The 17,961-nt window shown below is 42.8% G+C and overlaps 1 protein-coding gene across 1 annotated transcript; it reads right to left on the bottom strand.

Moving 5' to 3' along the window:
* Positions 1–4,761: 4,761 nt before the first annotated feature.
* On the bottom strand, positions 4,762–5,685 carry LOC147685153 (uncharacterized). Its single transcript, XM_086939591.1, has one exon. The coding sequence runs from the start codon at positions 5,683–5,685 to the stop codon at positions 4,762–4,764; it is 924 nt and encodes a 307-aa protein (XP_086795717.1).
* Positions 5,686–17,961: the final 12,276 nt, after the last annotated feature.

The following is a 17,961-nucleotide window of genomic DNA, read 5'->3' on the forward strand; positions in this document are numbered from 1 at the left end:
TTTTGTACTACAAAAAAGGAGTACCAGGGTACCTAAGAAGTTTGATGATTACATTTTGCATTTTTTTTTGTTTGTTTTCTTGAAGGATGCATGTGGTAATTGTATCCTACCTTTACTTTCATTATAGAATTTAGATCCATTCAAGTCTAATAGGTATTGTTTATGTCACATGGAACTGTAACATGTAATGTGGAATTCACTGATGCAGGAGCTTACGTTTGAATACAGCAGAAGTGGTTGCGGTTTGCCTCAGCTGGATGCCTTAGCTCTTGCACCAGTGGGTTCATTTATGGCACTTAAATAAAGACTTTCTTAGGCACACCTGGCTTCACCATTTGTCTTCTGTGGCATTGCAACATTCTGCATTATATTCTTCACAATTATTTCTTTATTCCTGCTTGCTAAAACACTGCATTGGAGTTTTCAGACTGGTAGGGGTGAGTAGTTCACTTCCCACTCCCTGTATAGTATAAACGCATACTAACACTACTTTCACAGGTATACTACAGTGGCCAGTATCATACAGCACATCACTTTACAGCAATCAGCTCACAGGCTTAGGCTCAGGGTTTCATCACTGAGTCTTCAGACTGGTACCAGTGAGTAGTTTGCCTCCCTCTTCCGCTATACTCTTAACTCATACTAACACCACCTGCACATCTATGCTAGAGCGACCAGTATGCTACAGCGCCCAGAGCACATCAATTTAAAGCACTCGGCTCACACTTTGGGTGCACGCTTTCATCCCCGACTGTACTGGCACCTCAGCACCAACTCATTGTGTGCAATACAGCACTTTCGCACCGGTAGTGGTAAATACTTCGCTTCTGCTAGTAATCTACAGCGCCCAGAGCACATCAGTTTACAGTGCTCAGCTCACGGTTTAGGCGCACGCTTTCATCCCCGAGTGAACCGGCACCTCAACTCAGAACCATCTCACTCTGGGCAAAACAGCACTTTCACACCGGTAGGGGTAAATACTTTGCTTCACACTCCCTCTACAGCACACCCATAACACCCCACAGAGCTCACAGTGCTCCTACCCTCCTCATTCCTACATTTTTCACCCTTTTTTCCCTTTACTCGCTTCAACAGAAACACATTGGCAGCCAACACTTCCTAGTTGCAACCCTTTGCAGCCAATAATCAGCAAACTCTTGCTCGTAACACCTCAGCCAATCAGATAGAATTCCCAAATATCGATATCTGTAAATTTCGATATTTCTCCAAAACTACTGAAAGGATTTACACCAAATAAACAAAAGCATGCTTTCTAGAGCAAGACCCTTCTCCCTGCCAAATTTGGGGTATAACGTTCACCCGTTCGACCTGTAGCCTTGTCTAAAGTTTCCTATGGAAATTGCATGGAGAAAACATGTTTTGGGAGCCCCCTTTTATCTCGGCCCCCCCTTGACGAATTACCCCCAAACTTTCAGCATCAGAGCTGATATGAACAAAGCTTTAGTTTGGAAACTTTCATGAAAATTCATGAAACGACTCCAAAGTTATAAGCAAAACAAAAAATGCTCTTCCTATGGAAACTTGGTCCTAACTATAACTACCTACTGGCAACCGCCAGTAGGATGTATATATATATATATATATATATATATATATATATATATATATATATATATATATATATATATATATATATATACAACCAAATACTCCTCCTGTCAAGAAAAGAGATCCGGGCCACTTGGAGATGCAAAGCGTGTTTTATTTTCAATGGCTTTCTCGACGCGTTTCGCAGGTGAAACCTGCTTTTTCATGAGACAGAACCAACCAGGAAGTGCACAATATATACAGTCACATGGTATTCTAGTCATACCAATGGAAAACAGACTAGTTGGTATACCTGCGGGCTGAGTTCGAGTAAATAACATGCTCACCAGGCAACATAGTTTGATGATGCTGTAAATACAGCAATTATAATTATAATGCAAAACGTTAAATAACACGAAAATTGCAACTATAATTCACCCGAAAATAAAGTTAACTTCCAAACATAAAAAAGGAAGCTCGCCAGCTTAATAAAACGCTGGCATGGTACATCGGATACTATGTGCAGAATAAATGCATAATTCCTCATGTGGAAGGCATACAAAAAAGTAAATATGTTACACATGATCAAATAACTGTTAAGCCCGAGTGGGCACAATTTCGTTCACTACCAAGTTTCAACCGGAAGAAGTTCAACAGGAAAAAAGGAATTTCAATAATAGTTAGGTAAATTTAAACATTCAGTGTTGCACAGTACCAGGACATACTGAAGGGTGTCCATATTCATGGTTAACTTCACCAATCAATTTGTATAAAGCCCCAGTGGGCATCAATGAAATCACAAAAGATTCCCAAAATTTGGGTAGTCCAATCATACAGTTCTTATGTACACTGGTGCTCATAAAAGTCGAACAGATTCCCATATGTGGTCACCAACAAACTCTGTAAACCAGAAAAATAAAAAAATATGCAATCAGTGACTGTAATACATGTGATGAAATTCAGTGATTAAAACAGTATTTTTTTAAAAACGGCAGGTATGTACACACAGTCAATCGAGATTACTAACCCAAATGCACATTCAATTCCTCGTGTAAATTGTGGCCATTGGGTTGGGTTGTCCTGTACTTGATGATGAGTCTTGATTCAAGTCTCCTCATCTCCTTAATGCGATCTCCCCCTCTTTCCCTAACGGGAACTGTCTCAAGCACACAAAAGGACAGCATATTGGCATTTGCCTTGTGGTGTACTGCAAAATGCCTCGCAATGGGATATTGCTTGTCCCCATTTGTTATAGCCCGCATGTGTTCGAGCACTCTTTTTTTGGCAGGATGTTTGGTACTGCCAATATAGTATAGCTGGCAGGGGCACTTCAACGCATATATAACATGATCAGTCAGACATGTTACATGCTTCGTAATCTTGAACTTGTTGGTATCTTTGGACAGTTGGACTTCTTTTGTGTTTTTACTGTTGCGACAGGCTTTACACCTGCCACAAATGTAAAAACCTTGCACCGGGTTTCTCTGTTTCACAGTTTTGGTTAAAAGAGTTGAACAGAGAAGATCTTTAAGGGATTTAGGTCTTCTGAAAGTAAGCTGGGGATGTTCTGAGATTTCAGGAGCTAAGTCTTTGTCTAACTTTAGTATATTCCAGTATTTGTTCAATGCTTTCCTCACTTCCCTAGAGTCACTATGGTAATCAGTTATGAATCTACTGATAGTACCAGGTGTGGGTTGGCGTTCCTTCTCTTTGGGTTTGAGTAAACTTGATCTTTCTCTTTCTTTTACTTTGGCAAGGGCATTGGATATGCATTTACGACTGTAGCCTCGTTCTTTGAAGCGTTCGCTCATTACCATTGTTTCTCTGTTGTAATCAATTTCATTGGAGCAATTGCGTTTAGCTCTCAGAAATTCTCCCACTGGAATAGAATTAATGAGATTGGTTGGGTGACAACTTGAGGCGTGCAGCAAGCTGTTGCCCGCTGTACTTTTTCTAAATAAAGTCGTAGTCAAAGCGTTATTTTTGTTTTCAACCCTAACATCTAAGAATTCAATGACTGCTGGATTGATGTGACATGTGAAGCTAAGATTAAAGTCATTAGTGTTAAGGTCTTTAACAAAATCCAATGCCTCTTGTTGGCTTCCGCTCCAGACAATAAAAATATCGTCTATGTAGCGGAGCCAACTAACAATTTTGGTGAGGTATGCTTGGGATTGGTGGACCACTCTCTCCTCCCACAGTCCCAAGTAAAGGCAGGCAAAACTGGGCGCAAAACAAGTCCCCATCGCGGTGCCCAGTAGCTGATGGTAAACAGTATCATTGAAGAGAAAGAAATTCTTGGTAAGGCATAAGTACGCCATATCAAGAAGCATTTCAGTATGGAGAAGATAGGAAATGGAACGTGCTTTTAGAAAATGTCTACATGCCTCGATGCCTTGTTGGTGGGGAATACAAGTATAGAGGCTGTTCACATCTAGGGTCATAAATAGCCAGTTCGGGTTCCAGGGCATGTTGTTGATTTTCTGTAGAAAATTGAATTCCTCCCGGCTAATAAGCTCACTCTCCCTCCAACTGTTAAGTTGTTCTGTATATTTGGAAACACTAGCAAGATAGGTTGCCTTATTGCTTTTCTCATATTTAGTACAGTCGCTCAACTGAGATAAGCCTTCGTTAATGTATAGATCACGAGGTAACACCACCATGTTTCCCCCTTTATCCGACTTCTTGATAACAATATTTCTATCATTGCTAAGGGTTTTGATAGCTTTGAATTGTGCATTTGTTAAATTACAATTTACAAGTTGTTACGCCTGGACAATTTATCAAATTCCTTGACCATCGCTTTTTCGAAAATGTCAATAGATTCGTTCACAATCTGGGGTAAAAAGACAGATTTAGGTCTAAAACCACTCTGGTAATTCAAATCTATATCAACATCATCATGTATTAGATTGAGCATAGGATTGTCGAGTGTGTCCAAGTCTCCCTCCAGTTCATGGAGTAGATGCAACGTTTCCACATCTGCACCTGTGATACTGGTGGGGACTTGTACCGACTCACGAGCCTCAGTGGTAAGTTTCGTAGCATGCCATTTCTTTAAGCGCAGCTTACGAGTAAAGTAAAAAAGATCAATACGACTTTGAGTATAGTCGAAAGAGGAGGTGGGGCAAAAGGATAATCCAAGGCACAATACCTCTTTCTCAGCCGTGTTCAGTTCTCTGGTCGATAGGTTGATTATTGTATGTGAATCCATCATTTCCCTTTCCTCTGGCCCCTTGTCCTGGATCCCACTGGGCTTGACATGCTGCTGGTATTCATTATGTAGCTTTTTCCGGCGCCTCTCCCGCCTTGACCTCGTCCTTTTGCTCCTCCTGCATTTGGTTTGTTTTGCCCAGTTAATCTTCCTTGGGCCACCATCGCAAATTCCATTAAAATCTTGTCTTTTGGGCTCATGAGCTCAGGATTCTGTACTTTTTGTGTGCTCGGCCCTGCTGGGGCAATGGTTTGTTCCCTCGAATCACTGGGACCCCTTGTAATTGTTGTACTTGTCCCTTCTGTCGAAGGGGGTGGTGTAGATTCCGATAAAGTAGTTGTTGTTCGTAGGTGATCGTATCTTTTGGCAAAGGTCAACACTTGACCGCGCTCGTAATCATTGCGGTCTCTTATGAATTTGCTTTCCTTCTTGTCCTGTATTTCTTTCTCTAGTTTTTCCAACTTTGTATCAAATTTCGCCATTTTGCTCTCAAAATCCTTTTCATTATCGTAAAGGCCCTTTAATTGGTTGGTAATGGCCTCAATTTCTTCAGCCAGTTTTTCACAGTGCTTGTTGGCATATTTCACGAGGATTTTAAGCATTCTCATAGAACATTCGTGGCTGTTCCCCGCCCATTCTTCTACCATGTCTGGGTCAGGATCTGCGAATGTTGGGGTAGTATAAATCCGCAGCCCCCTAGGTACTCTATTCACATCAATATATTTTTGAAGTGTGGTGGCTTCCCACCATTTGCTTTGTTCAGTCACCAAGAGTTTCCATAGGGCATTCCAAAGGCTCTGTTTGTTTGGGCCAATATTCCTCTGATTGACATTCTCAGAGGAATTACTGATTGTTGGAGAATCAAGGTCAGTAAACATTCGGCTTACTGCTTCGTACCGCCGTTGGTTCCTACTAGACACCATTGTTGATTAAAGTTTTCAGATTATGCGGAAAATGTAAACATCCGCCCGCTTTATATATACACATATAACTGTTATGCGTCATATTGCACATTGGAGAAAATCTGCACTTTTGAAATTGGGTACCCACTCATGCACTTTATTCTGGAATCATATCCTGGATTCATCCAGAGAGACATTTGTTGTTTACAAAAATGCCTTTTAACAAAAATAACAGTAAGAATGAGAAAATGTGTCATTCATGGATTGATCATATATATTTCATTTGTTGGAAAAAATGAAAAAAATGCTATTTATGTAATTATACATTTATATTATTTATCAGTTTATACATATTTATTAATTTGTATGTGCTGATATGAAGACTCTAAATCAACATTACATATACAGTTTCCGGGTGAGATGCCTATGGTTTTACTAGGAAGACTGTTAGTGACAAGTCTGTTTTCTATGACTATGGTCATGTGACCTGAGTAAGTGAAGGTAAGTGGTTACCTAACACACATTTGCATATATAAAATAAGTAATGGCGCAGTACCTATCTGCATGTGAACAAGGGCTTTTGTGGCCCGAAACGAGTCATGCGTGGGTTGTGGTATTAAATAAATCAAAAACCATCTTGCCTGAAGAGCTGAGGGGTCCGAGTCTCCTTCTTCACCGCCGAGGGTTGGAAGTGGCAGGAGTTCGACTGTGGATATATATGTGTGATGTCATTTGAGATGTCATCAGTGATGTTATGAGTGATCTCACTGACCATGTCATGAGTGATGTAATATATGACGTCATCAGCAGTGCATTGTGGGCGCGCGAGTTATAGTGGGGAATTTCAATGGTTTGTATGAGTGAAATGTCCAGCTAACTATAACATCTGTGAAACCTATGTTTTTTTTTGTGACTTTCTAAGGTTTTTTAAATGCTAATTCCTAACACTACGTGGCTGAAACCTATGGTTTTTTCAGTGAATTTCTAAGGTTTTTTAAATGCTAATTCCTAACTATATAACGTGGCTGAAACCTATGGTTTTTTCAGTGAATTTCAAAGGTTTCTTAAATGATAATTTTTAAATGTATTAGTTGTTATATTTTTTTATACTGATTTACTACATTGTTTTAAAATATTTATTTTTAGATATTTTATTTTTTAAATTACATTACATATTTTTTAATATAAATCGATTTTTTTTTTTTTTAAATATTGAAATTGTAATCTTTTTAGTTTTTATTTTATATATTTTGTATTTATATATATATTATATAGCAGGCAATGATATCCTATAGAAGGAAATTCAAGTTACTGGTAAGCATGGTTAAAAGTACTTTTCAGGAACAGTAGTGAGCTGAAAGATGCAGCACTGAGGTCTCCCCTGATGACAGGTGAGTAAATCGGAATTCGTAGTTCGGCTGATTTTAAATACATTTTTTAAAGTTCCAAAACTCCACACTTATGAGTTTCCAAGGGAAACCAGTCAATGTTAGCCCATGGAAGGAAATTCAAGTTACTGTAAGCATGGTTAGAATTACTTTTCAGGATCAGTAGTGAGCAGAAAGATGCAGCACTGAGGTCTCTCCCGATGACAGGTGAGTACATCGGAATTCGTAGTTCAGCTGATTTTAGAGGAATTTTTTAAAGTTCCAAAACTCCACACTTAGAAGAGAAACCAGTCAATGTTAGCCTATGAAAGGAAATTCAAGTTACTGTAAGTATGGTTAGAATTACTTTTCAGAATCAGTATTGAGCTGAAAGATGCAGCACTGAGGTCTCTCCTGATAACAGGTGAGTAAATTGGAATTTGTAGTTCGACTGATTTTAGAGGCCCCCCTCCCGGGCCCCCTCTGGCCCCGGAGACCCCATCCCCTGGGGCCCGGCCCTCCTCGTTGGGGGCCTTGGGTGCTGCTCCCCATGCAGAAAAGCAATCCGCTTTGATTTTTGAAAGAGAGAGAAGGTTTCCTGCTCTCTCTTTCAAAAACCAAAGCAGTTTGCTATGGTAGGGCAGGAGCAGCGAGCCTCCCACCGTACCATAGCAAACACTGCAGGAGCCGGCCCTGGGGGGTGGCGGTCCCCAGGGCCATCAAGGGACAGTTAAAAGCCCCGGGGGTGGTGGTCCCCGGGGCTGGTGGGTCTGTTACGGAACCCCCTATTTTGAATATTAGTGCTCCGGGGAGGTGGTGGTCCCCGGGGTGTGTGGGGGGGCTTGAGCCCCCCACACAGGTTTTTTTTTTAAAAAGAAGCCCCGGGGCTGGCGGTCTCCGGGGCTGCGGGGGGCCGTGAGCCCCCCGCATACATTTCATGGAAGCCCCAGGAGGTGGCGGTCCCCGGGGCTGGGGGGCCCCTCTGGGCCCCCATTACAAAGAGCCAATTGCCCCCAGGATTTGGCCCTCCCCGGGCAGGGTACGTGTACCCTATGTGTACCCCGAGGGTACCCTCCTGCGGGACTCTCTGAGCAGGCCTAGGGGGTCAGGGTGTTTCTACACTGCCCCCTTTGCGCCTTTTGCACATTTGTTTTTCAATTTACTTGTGCTTCGGTTCTACCGAGGAACAAGATGGCTGCCAACACTTCCTGGTTTGGAGTGTTGACAGACAGTTTACAGCCAATTAGCATGCAGCTTGTGCTCATAATGGAACCTGTATAACCCTCAGACAGTACGCGTACAGTACAACTTCGTAAATATATCTATGATTTTACTTTAGATTTTCTACGGAACTAAGCAACTACTGAACGGATTTACACCATTTAACAAAAAGCGTAATCTGTGAACCAAACTCTACCTTTTTGCCAAATTTGGTGTAATTCCGTTCAGCAGTTCGGGCTGTAGCCTCACTTAAAGGTCCAAATGGAAAATTGCATGGGGAAAACACGATTTGGGACCCACCTTTTTTCTCGCCCCCCACTTGACAAATCAACCCGAAACCTTCAGGGAAGGAGTGGAGTGGAGCAGGCCATCTTCTTTGAGAAGTTCGCGAAGATTCGTCGACCGGCGCAAAAATTATTCCAAATAGAATGTTGCGGATTTCGTATGGAAACTAGGTCCTAACTATAACTACCTACTGGTGACCGCCAGTAGGTTATATATATATATATATATATATATATATATATATATATATATGTATATATATATATATATATATATATATATATATATATTACCTACTGGCGTCTCGCCAGTAGGTATATATAGTTAGGATTATTTGTCTATGGAACTTTTGAAAATTCTATGTCTAATAACTTTGGCGTTTGTGGACGGAATCGGCTGAAATTTTCAGGAAAATGGCACATTTTGTTTCTGAGCAGCCCCCGAGAATTTGGGGGGGTTTCGTCAAGGGGGGGGCGAGAAAAAAGGGGGGTCCCAAAACGCGTTTTTCCCATGTTAATTTCCATAGGGCCTTTGGCCTCACTTTTAGCTCGAACGGCTGAATGGATTTGCACGAAACTTGGCAAAATTGTAGGGACTGTTAGCCCGATGTGCCTTTGCTAGGTCTCAATATATGTGCTCTAGTGGATTTTGAGAAATTAACGTTCAAAACAAGATATATATCTGTAACAGCGGTCCGGGCTGCGCTCCGGTCCGCTTACTTTTCGCGAAACGGAACTTTGCGCGCAGAAAGCTGATTGGCTCTCCGGTGTCTGTCAACATTCTAAACAGTCCGGAGCGGCCGCCATCTTATCTCTCGGTAGGATCGAGAGAGAAGAAGAGGTGAAAAACGAAGGGGGAATTTAATGAAAGGGGGCAAGGTATACCTCTCTTGACCCTCTAGGAATGATGTTGGGGTTATTAAAGGGTCCCGTGGGGAAAATAAAAATAAAAATATTTTTCACGGTAGAAGCGCTTCCCGGGCCGCGAACTGGGCCGCAAACTGGTAGCGAAACGGGAATTCGCCATTTTGTGTTTCGTTTTAATTAAATCACTAGGTATAAGGGGGTGCGGGAGACGTATCCTGACCCCTTATGTTTTCTGAGGGTGGCTGAGGAGGCTCATATATGTTGATACATGTCTTCCAGCGGCTGTGCGTGAGCTTTTTTTTTTTTTTTTTGCTGCGTGACGTCTGTTAACGTTCGATTCGATGGAAATCAGGAAGTGTTGACCACCATTTTGTCACTGCGAGTAAATATTTTGTTATAAATGAATCCTTATTGATAAACATTGTCTGCGCCATCTTGCCTTTTTGTCCAATGCCACAATTTTGTCGTGCACGGCAGCCATTTTAGATGCCTTGACCAGACCCACTCTCTGCACGCCGTCGATTCTCAGCACGGCTCCCCACCCTCGCAAGCATCTCCCCCACGCACTGGTCACCCCCGCTCTCTCTCTCATGCATGGGCCATATACTTCCCCCCATCTGCGCTGCTCTTCCCTGAGAATCACACCCTGTGCCCGCCCGACACCTCCCTTTCACCCTATTCACTACCGCACCCTCTGACACTCCTCTTCCTCTGTGTACGATTGTCCAGGCTGGACCCAGGCTATCACCTAGCCCTGCGGATGTAGTTTATGGCCCCAGCTGTAGAGAATCCAGACATACCAATCCTCCCGATTCAGGCGTGAGACTACTGATTTCAGTGCTAGTCTTCCGCCTCCCGATTCCTGCAAGGAAAAACCCGGGGGCATATTACCAACAACTAGCGATAATTTTTGTCTCTAACTTGTTTAGAGACAAAAATTATCGCCGCACATCGGCGAATTTTATCGCAGATAAACCTTGCTATTAGCAAGGTTTATCGCAAATGCGATAAAAAACGGCCGCAATGCATGAATATCGCTGAAAAGTCAGCGATATTCATGCATTATCCAGCAAATGCTCTTAGCCATGTTATCCACCTTCCATTGGATAACATGGCTAAAAACTGCTCAGGGCAGGTGTTAGCTTTTGGAGATATTCGCGCTTAGCGCGAATATCTCCAAAAGTTGGTAATAGGAGATAGCGATGGTTAGGGACTGTTTCCAGTCGCTGACGCTAACATCTTGGCACGCCCACTTTGCATGTCATTAGTGATAAATATCACTGACATGCAAAGCGGGGCCCAATGAATCCTTATTGATAAACATTGTCTGCGCCATCTTGCCTTTTTGTCCAATGCCACAATTTTGTCGTGCACGGCAGCCATTTTAGATGCCTTGACCAGACCCTCTCTCTGCACGCCGTCGATTCTCAGCACGGTTCCCCACCCTCGCAAGCATCTCCCCCACGCACTGGTCACCCCCGCTCTCTCTCTCATGCATGGGCCATATACTTCCCCCCATCTGCGCTGCTCTTCCCTGAGAATCACACCCTGTGCCCGCCCGACACCTCCCTTTCACCCTATTCACTACCGCACCCTCTGACACTCCTCTTCCTCTGTGTCCGATTGTCCAGGCCGGACCCAGGCTATCACCTAGCCCTGCAGATGTAGTTTATGGCCCCAGCTGTAGAGAATCCAGACATACCAATCCTCCCGATTCAGGCGTGAGACTACTGATTTCAGTGCTAGTCTTCCGCCTCCCGATTCCTGCAAGGAAAAACCCGGGGGCATATTACCAACAACTAGCGATAATTTTTGTCTCTAACTTGTTTAGAGACAAAAATTATCGCCGCACATCGGCGAATTTTATCGCAGATAAACCTTGCTATTAGCAAGGTTTATCGCAAATGCGATAAAAAACGGCCGCAATGCATGAATATCGCTGAAAAGTCAGCGATATTCATGCATTATCCAGCAAATGCTCTTAGCCATGTTATCTGTCTTCCATTGGATAACATGGCTAAAAACTGCTCAGGGCAGGTGTTAGCTTTTGGAGATATTCGCGCTTAGTGCGAATATCTCCAAAAGTTGGTAATAGGAGATAGCGATGGTTAGGGACTGTTTCCAGTCGCTAACATCTTGGCACGCCCACTTTGCATGTCATTAGTGATAAATATCACTGACATGCAAAGCGGGGCCCAAGATGGTCGCTATCTCCTTTTAGCTGTCACTAACTGGTGTTAGCGACAGCTTGGTAATAGGGAGATAATTTTATCTCCTTTTTTTGGCTTTTAAAGCCAAAAAAGCGGAAATAAACCCCCTTGATAATATGCCCCACGATTCCTCAGGGGTTTCAGCTGACAGGGCTTGGTATTGTGTTACGTGCTAATTCTTCCAGGAAACGTCAGAGGGTCGATGCAGGGGTTCTAGAAGGGGTGACAAACCATTTAAGCCTCATGAACAAGCGCATGGTCTTTTAAAGATTTGTGAAGTACTCGGGACGGCGGTGTGTGTGTGCCCTCTTTCAGGAGCGGGCGGGGGGGCACTGCCAGCAACTTGCCAGGCCAGGCAGTGTTCAACACGTGCATCACCCTTTCTCTGCCTGCTATTGCGCTCCATGCTTCGGAAAGGTAAGAAAAAGAACGTGCATTTGAGTTTGAAATGTCCGATCCTGTAGCAGTACACTTGCAAAGCCCACACATGACAATAACCCGATTCAAGGCCCCATTCACCCAATTTTTAAAAAATATATAGTACTCCAAGAAAGTTGGATTATAAAACTTTATTAACTTTTAAATATAACGAACGCAACAAAAACTGTAAATATATTTAAACATTTTTTGATAAAAAAAAACAACAATGGTCAGAAGCTGTCTTTTGTGCGAATAGTCCCAAGGCAGCACAACGTGCTGAGTTGTGGAAGGCACCCAGGTGAAGAACCATCCCTTCTTTAAACCCCATGGTGACCAAACATAGTTTCAATGAGTGCTATGTCCCAGGTTTTACATAAAGTAGTGTTTACCTAGAGTGGTGCTGTGTAGGACACTCTGAATGGAAATTAACCAGAACTATAACGATAACAACAACAACAACAATAATATAACTTTTATGCCCAAATTACGCAAACATTTAGCTAATCTGCTAAAGGGGGGAGTCGCCATTTCTTTACAATAATCAATAATGAAAAATCAACATCAATAGGGTTGTCCGTATTCCCGATGCAGCACTATAGTGCAACATACACAGCACCTGGGGTGTCAAGAGTGAACAGGTCCTAGCTGCTTAACCAATGACTGACAAATGCTATATTAAACACTTACTATGTATAATACTTGCGTTCACAATAGTTTTACTTTACAAAACAGAACAAAAGATGTCCCCTGTAAGTAAACCCATATTAGCTGTTTCAGTTATTGAACATCCTAAGGTTTTATGACATGGGGAACAGTGGTGATATCCTGGGCCACCCATCCGTAGCCTCTCTAATCTCCATTACAATGTGTTTCTTGCTAAAATTAGCCAGAACTATAACCATAACAACAACAACAACAATAATATAACTTTAACGTCCAAATTACGCAAAGATTTAGCTAATCTGGTAAAGGGGGGGAGTCGCCATTTCTTTGGATAATTTATTCATCCATCCGTAACCTCTCTAATCTCCATTACAATATGTTTCTTGCTGTCGCTAGCTGATGAAAAAACTAAAGTGATAACTTCCTCATCCTTATTTTGTCTTTCTTTGTTCCTTAAGATGTTATCTGTGTCAACCTCTTCCGAGAATGCTGATGCGTTAGGGATTTCCTTGTGTTTCTTAATAGCATTGGTGTCTGCACACTTCTTTGTCAATTCTGTGAACATGATAACTGCTTCATAAACAGACGATATCCTTGTTAAGTCATTAGTGTTAAGTGTGTCTGAAACTACAGTGCCCTTCTGTTTTTCTTTCTTCAGGCTCTACAGAGTTTTGTGTGTTGTTCTTTTGAGCGACAATTATTCCAGAGGTTTCAGGTTCACTTGTTTTGTCCTGCAGTGAGTTAACAGCTTTAGAGACTTCATGTTTATTTGCTATGTCCTGCTGTGCGTCAACTGCTTCAGAGACGTCAGCCTCATTTGTTATGTTTGACTAGATCCTGGACCTGCCCGGCCGCGCCCAAAATGGCGCCGGTGTAAATGGGACTCGTAACTGCTTGTTGTGTACTGGTTGCCCAACCTTGATATCACGAGATACGTATGCAGTTTTGAAGCACATGGCGGAGGCTCGTCTGCTGTAGTGGGGCGCCCCTTTATCGCCCGCTTTTGCTACACTGTGCCTTTTCCGCCATTCAGCTGTTTACCGCCCGCTCTTACGGCTACAGCGTCTCGCTCACCATGTAGTTGAGTTGCTCCCACTCTTGCGGTGCAGCGATAGGCGGCTGCCACAGGACTCTTAAAATGGCGGCCGGCTCTTCGGATTTTGGCCTGGTCCAGTAAAATGGCCCTGGGACACCTTGGAACTCGGACGCTTGTCTGCCAGGGCTTGGGTCCCATTCTCGAAAGCGTCCCCTCAGCCTTGAAGATTGTACAAAAGTCTTGGGGGCCCTCGACTCCCGCAGGCTTCCGGTGGGGAGCGGCTGCCATGATTGCTTGCGGAATGGCCACGACCGAGCTACGAGATGGTGGTGCTCTCATGGTGACGCCAGCTTCAGTCTGAAACATCCAGAAACAAGGTGGGGCTTTCATCGTTTGGGAAAAAAAATGTTTTAATCCAATGAAAAGTGTTATTTTTAGGTCACATGACCTAGTCTTACATCATTAGGAAAACAAAAGTAAAATGAACCAATGAAAAGTTTTATTAACAAGTCACATGACCTGTTATGCTTACGTTACGCGCTGCGCGGCGCGCTCTGGATCGTTTCCGGGAAGCTGCGCCTTGCGCACCGGAGCACTTCCGGGTGCGCTAACGCGGCGCGTCATATGACGCATTACGCGACAACGCAGGTCCAGAATATAGTCAAAATGTCTTCACCAACCAGCGGTCGGAATACAACCGCTTTCAGCAGTCCAAAAAGTTCTGTTAAATCTTAAGAGCGGGAGCAACTCAACTACATGGTGAGCGAGACGCTGTAGTCGCAAGAGCGGGCGGTAAACAGCTGAATGGCGGAAGAGGCACAGAGTACCAAAAGCGGGCGGAATGGCAACTAAAACGGTAAAGGGGCGCCCCACTACAGCGTGTCTTCAGGTCAAACGGATTGTGGGACAAGGTCCAGAATGGAAGAGTCATCAAAAGGCAAAAAATTCCGCCGGACCCCGGGAGCTGGCCGCCTATGTTGGGGGCGATCTCAGGCCACACCAGGGCAACACGACTTGGGGAGGGGGCAGGAGCCAAGCGCCCCCTCCCAGTCCGCGCCATCTCACCGCCCCTCGGGGGCCTCTGTCAAGCGGTTTAGGGAGGCACCGTATCACATTGTTTTCCAATGCAGTCAGGTCCACAAACGGACCCCACTTACTTTGAATACTGAAGCTGCAGCGGGTGCAAATAAGGTTTAGACAGTGTTACAAGCGCTGCTTAGAACTCTGAAGTATGGCACTCAACATCCAGAACTTATGCCATTTGTGTAAGGCAGTGACATCGAAGCAACTCAGGGACTAAAAGCATGAACGAACACTCACGTATGAAAATCTTATTTGGGGAAGGGGCAGGATCCAAACGCCCCCTCCCAGTTCGCGCCACTACACCGTATGTAGAAAATCTGAAGCCATCGTTCTACAAACTCTCAACGCTTGCTATCAGTGCATGAGTTTCATGCTCGATCGATTGAGCTAGCCGGATCGGGCAACAAAAAGTATAAAATAGTTATGTAAAAAGTTATTTAATAAAATGTTTTACCCTGTTTCTTTGCTGGTGTGTTGTCTATATTTATAATATTTGCATAGGGTTTGTCGTTATTTTGGGCGGGGTGGGTGACGGAGCCGAGCTGTCTTGCAGCCCTCATGGTGTGGAGCTCAGTTCATTTCACTATTTTCGTATTTCTCATGAAGGGTTGTTCCTAATGTTTGTATTTTAGCGAGGTCAAAAAGAGATCCAATTAGTGGTCTACTGATTTTGCACGATTACTTTTATTTTTTTACACGATTTTTCACTATCTGCAAAGACTAAACAGAGTATTGCGACTTTGTGCTTGTTTGTAAATAGAGAATGATCCAAAGAGAACCAATTCTAAAACAGTAAATGCTTGGATAACAATCAATCAAATGGAGAGACAAGCAGGTACGACGGACTACAACGGGGGTAAAGGTCTGCGTTAACTACCCTTCACTATCTGCAAAGAGAGAGTACTACTAAGAGAAAAGAGGGGAGTGGGGGGGGGAAGCGTTCAAAGCACATGAGCGTGCATAAACACGAAAACGTTTTTACCTATCACGTACTTGACATTTGACAGCTTTTGATATTTGCTATTAAAAAACCATTGAAATTCACAGAAAAAACCATAGGTTATAGTCCATATATAGTTAGGAATTTGCATTTACAAAACCTTGAAAATTCAATGAAAAAACCATTGGTTATAGAACATATATAGTTAGGAATTTGCATTTACAAAACCTTATTTTACTTGCATAAAACCATTGAAATTCCATATATAGTTAGATGCGCTAACTATATATCGCGCACCCGCAATCCACTGCTGATGATGTCACATATTACATCATTCATGACATGGTTAGTGACATCACTGATGACATCACTGATGACATCTCAAATGACATCACTGATAAAATCACTGATAACATCTCATTTGACATGACTGATCACATCACTGATGATATCATTCATGTGATAATACCATGAACCTCTTCAGACTCTAATATAACCTTAGATACAATCAGTGTAAACAGACAGTCACAGACTGTCACTCATCCATGGAGTTACTCACACACCTAGTCAGTTATGCAAAAAATCAATCACACCTCCATTTTCTCAACTATACAGTTATACACACCTTACTTATTCAAACATATACTAACACATATTTACTTTACTCTCTTATACAATCCCTGATACATGTTCACAATGATCCATACAGCCACTCACACATTCACTGGCTCTTAAACACAGTAATTTATATATGTCAACTCTCGCATGTACTGTGTTTTACATATGTACTTACTTTGACATGTAGCATTGAGATATCCATTCACTCACCAATACACTCATGCACACAGTCAACCACCCATACAGCTGTTTCCACATGCAGTTTTGAACCCATACATATAGTGAATCAACTACTCACACATCTATGCACAGAGTCACACACCTCCCAGCCACCCATACACACACACTCAGTTTCCCATACAAATACTTGGACAACCAATGAATAACCCATAAAGTTACTCATATAGCTACTGATCAACATATGCAGCAGTTTGTAGAACAACAGATATAATGATGCACAAATTAAAACAGTTTAGTCACTAACCCATGCACTCAGTGAGACACATTTAATCACTCACTCATACAGTCAGTCATGCACCTACTAAATCCTTCATCCAGACACTTATACATCCACTCATTCTTCAATATGTAAGACACATTTTAACTTTACAGAAACATACAATCACTGGATGTTGTCATCAGTGATGTCATTTGAGATGTCACCAGTGATGTCATCAGTGATGTCACTAACCATGTCATGAATGATGTAATATGTGACATCATCAGCAGTGGATTGCGGGTGCGCGATATATAGTTAGCGCATCTAACTATATATGGAATTTCAATGGTTTTATGCAAGTAAAATAAGGTTTTGTAAATGCAAATTCCTAACTATATATGTTCTATAACCAATGGTTTTTTCATTGAATATATATATATATACACACACACACATATTACCTACTGGCGGTTGCCAGTAGGTATATATAGTTAGGATTTTTTTCCTATGGGATTTTTGAAAATTCTATGTCGAATAACTTTGGCGTTTGTAGACGGAATTGGCTAAAATTTTCAGAAAAATGGCACATTTTGTTTCTGAGCAGCCCCTGAAAATTTGGGGGGGTTTCGTCAGGGGGGGGCCGAGAAAAAAGGGGGTCCCAAAACGCGTTTTTCCCATTCATTTTTCCATAGGGCGGTTGGAATCACTTTTAGCTCGAACGGCTGAATGGATTTACACGAAACTTGGCAAAATTGTAGATATGGTTTGCCCGACGTGCCTTTGCTATGTCTCAATATATGTGCTCCAGTGGATTTTGAGAAATTAACGTTTTTAAAAACAGATATATCTGTGACAGCGGTCCGGTTAGCGCCCCGGTTCGCGTACCTGACGCGTAACGCAACTTCGCGAAGCGAAGCTGATTGGCTGTCGGGTGTCTGTCAACATTCGAAACAGTCCAGAGCGGCCGCCATCTTGTGTCTCGGTAGGATCGAGACACAAGATGTGGCAAAAACAAAGGGGGAAATGAGCATAAGGGGGCAGAGTACATCCTCCCTTGATGAGGGGGCTTTAAAAGGGCCTCGCGGGGTTAAAAAATAATAATTTTTATATCGTTTTTTTTGCGGGGGAGCGCTCGGTACGCACACCGGG

The sequence above is a fragment of the Lissotriton vulgaris genome, chromosome 10, assembly GCF_964263255.1.
Source record: "Lissotriton vulgaris chromosome 10, aLisVul1.2, whole genome shotgun sequence".
Taxonomy (NCBI): Eukaryota; Metazoa; Chordata; class Amphibia; order Caudata; family Salamandridae; genus Lissotriton; species Lissotriton vulgaris.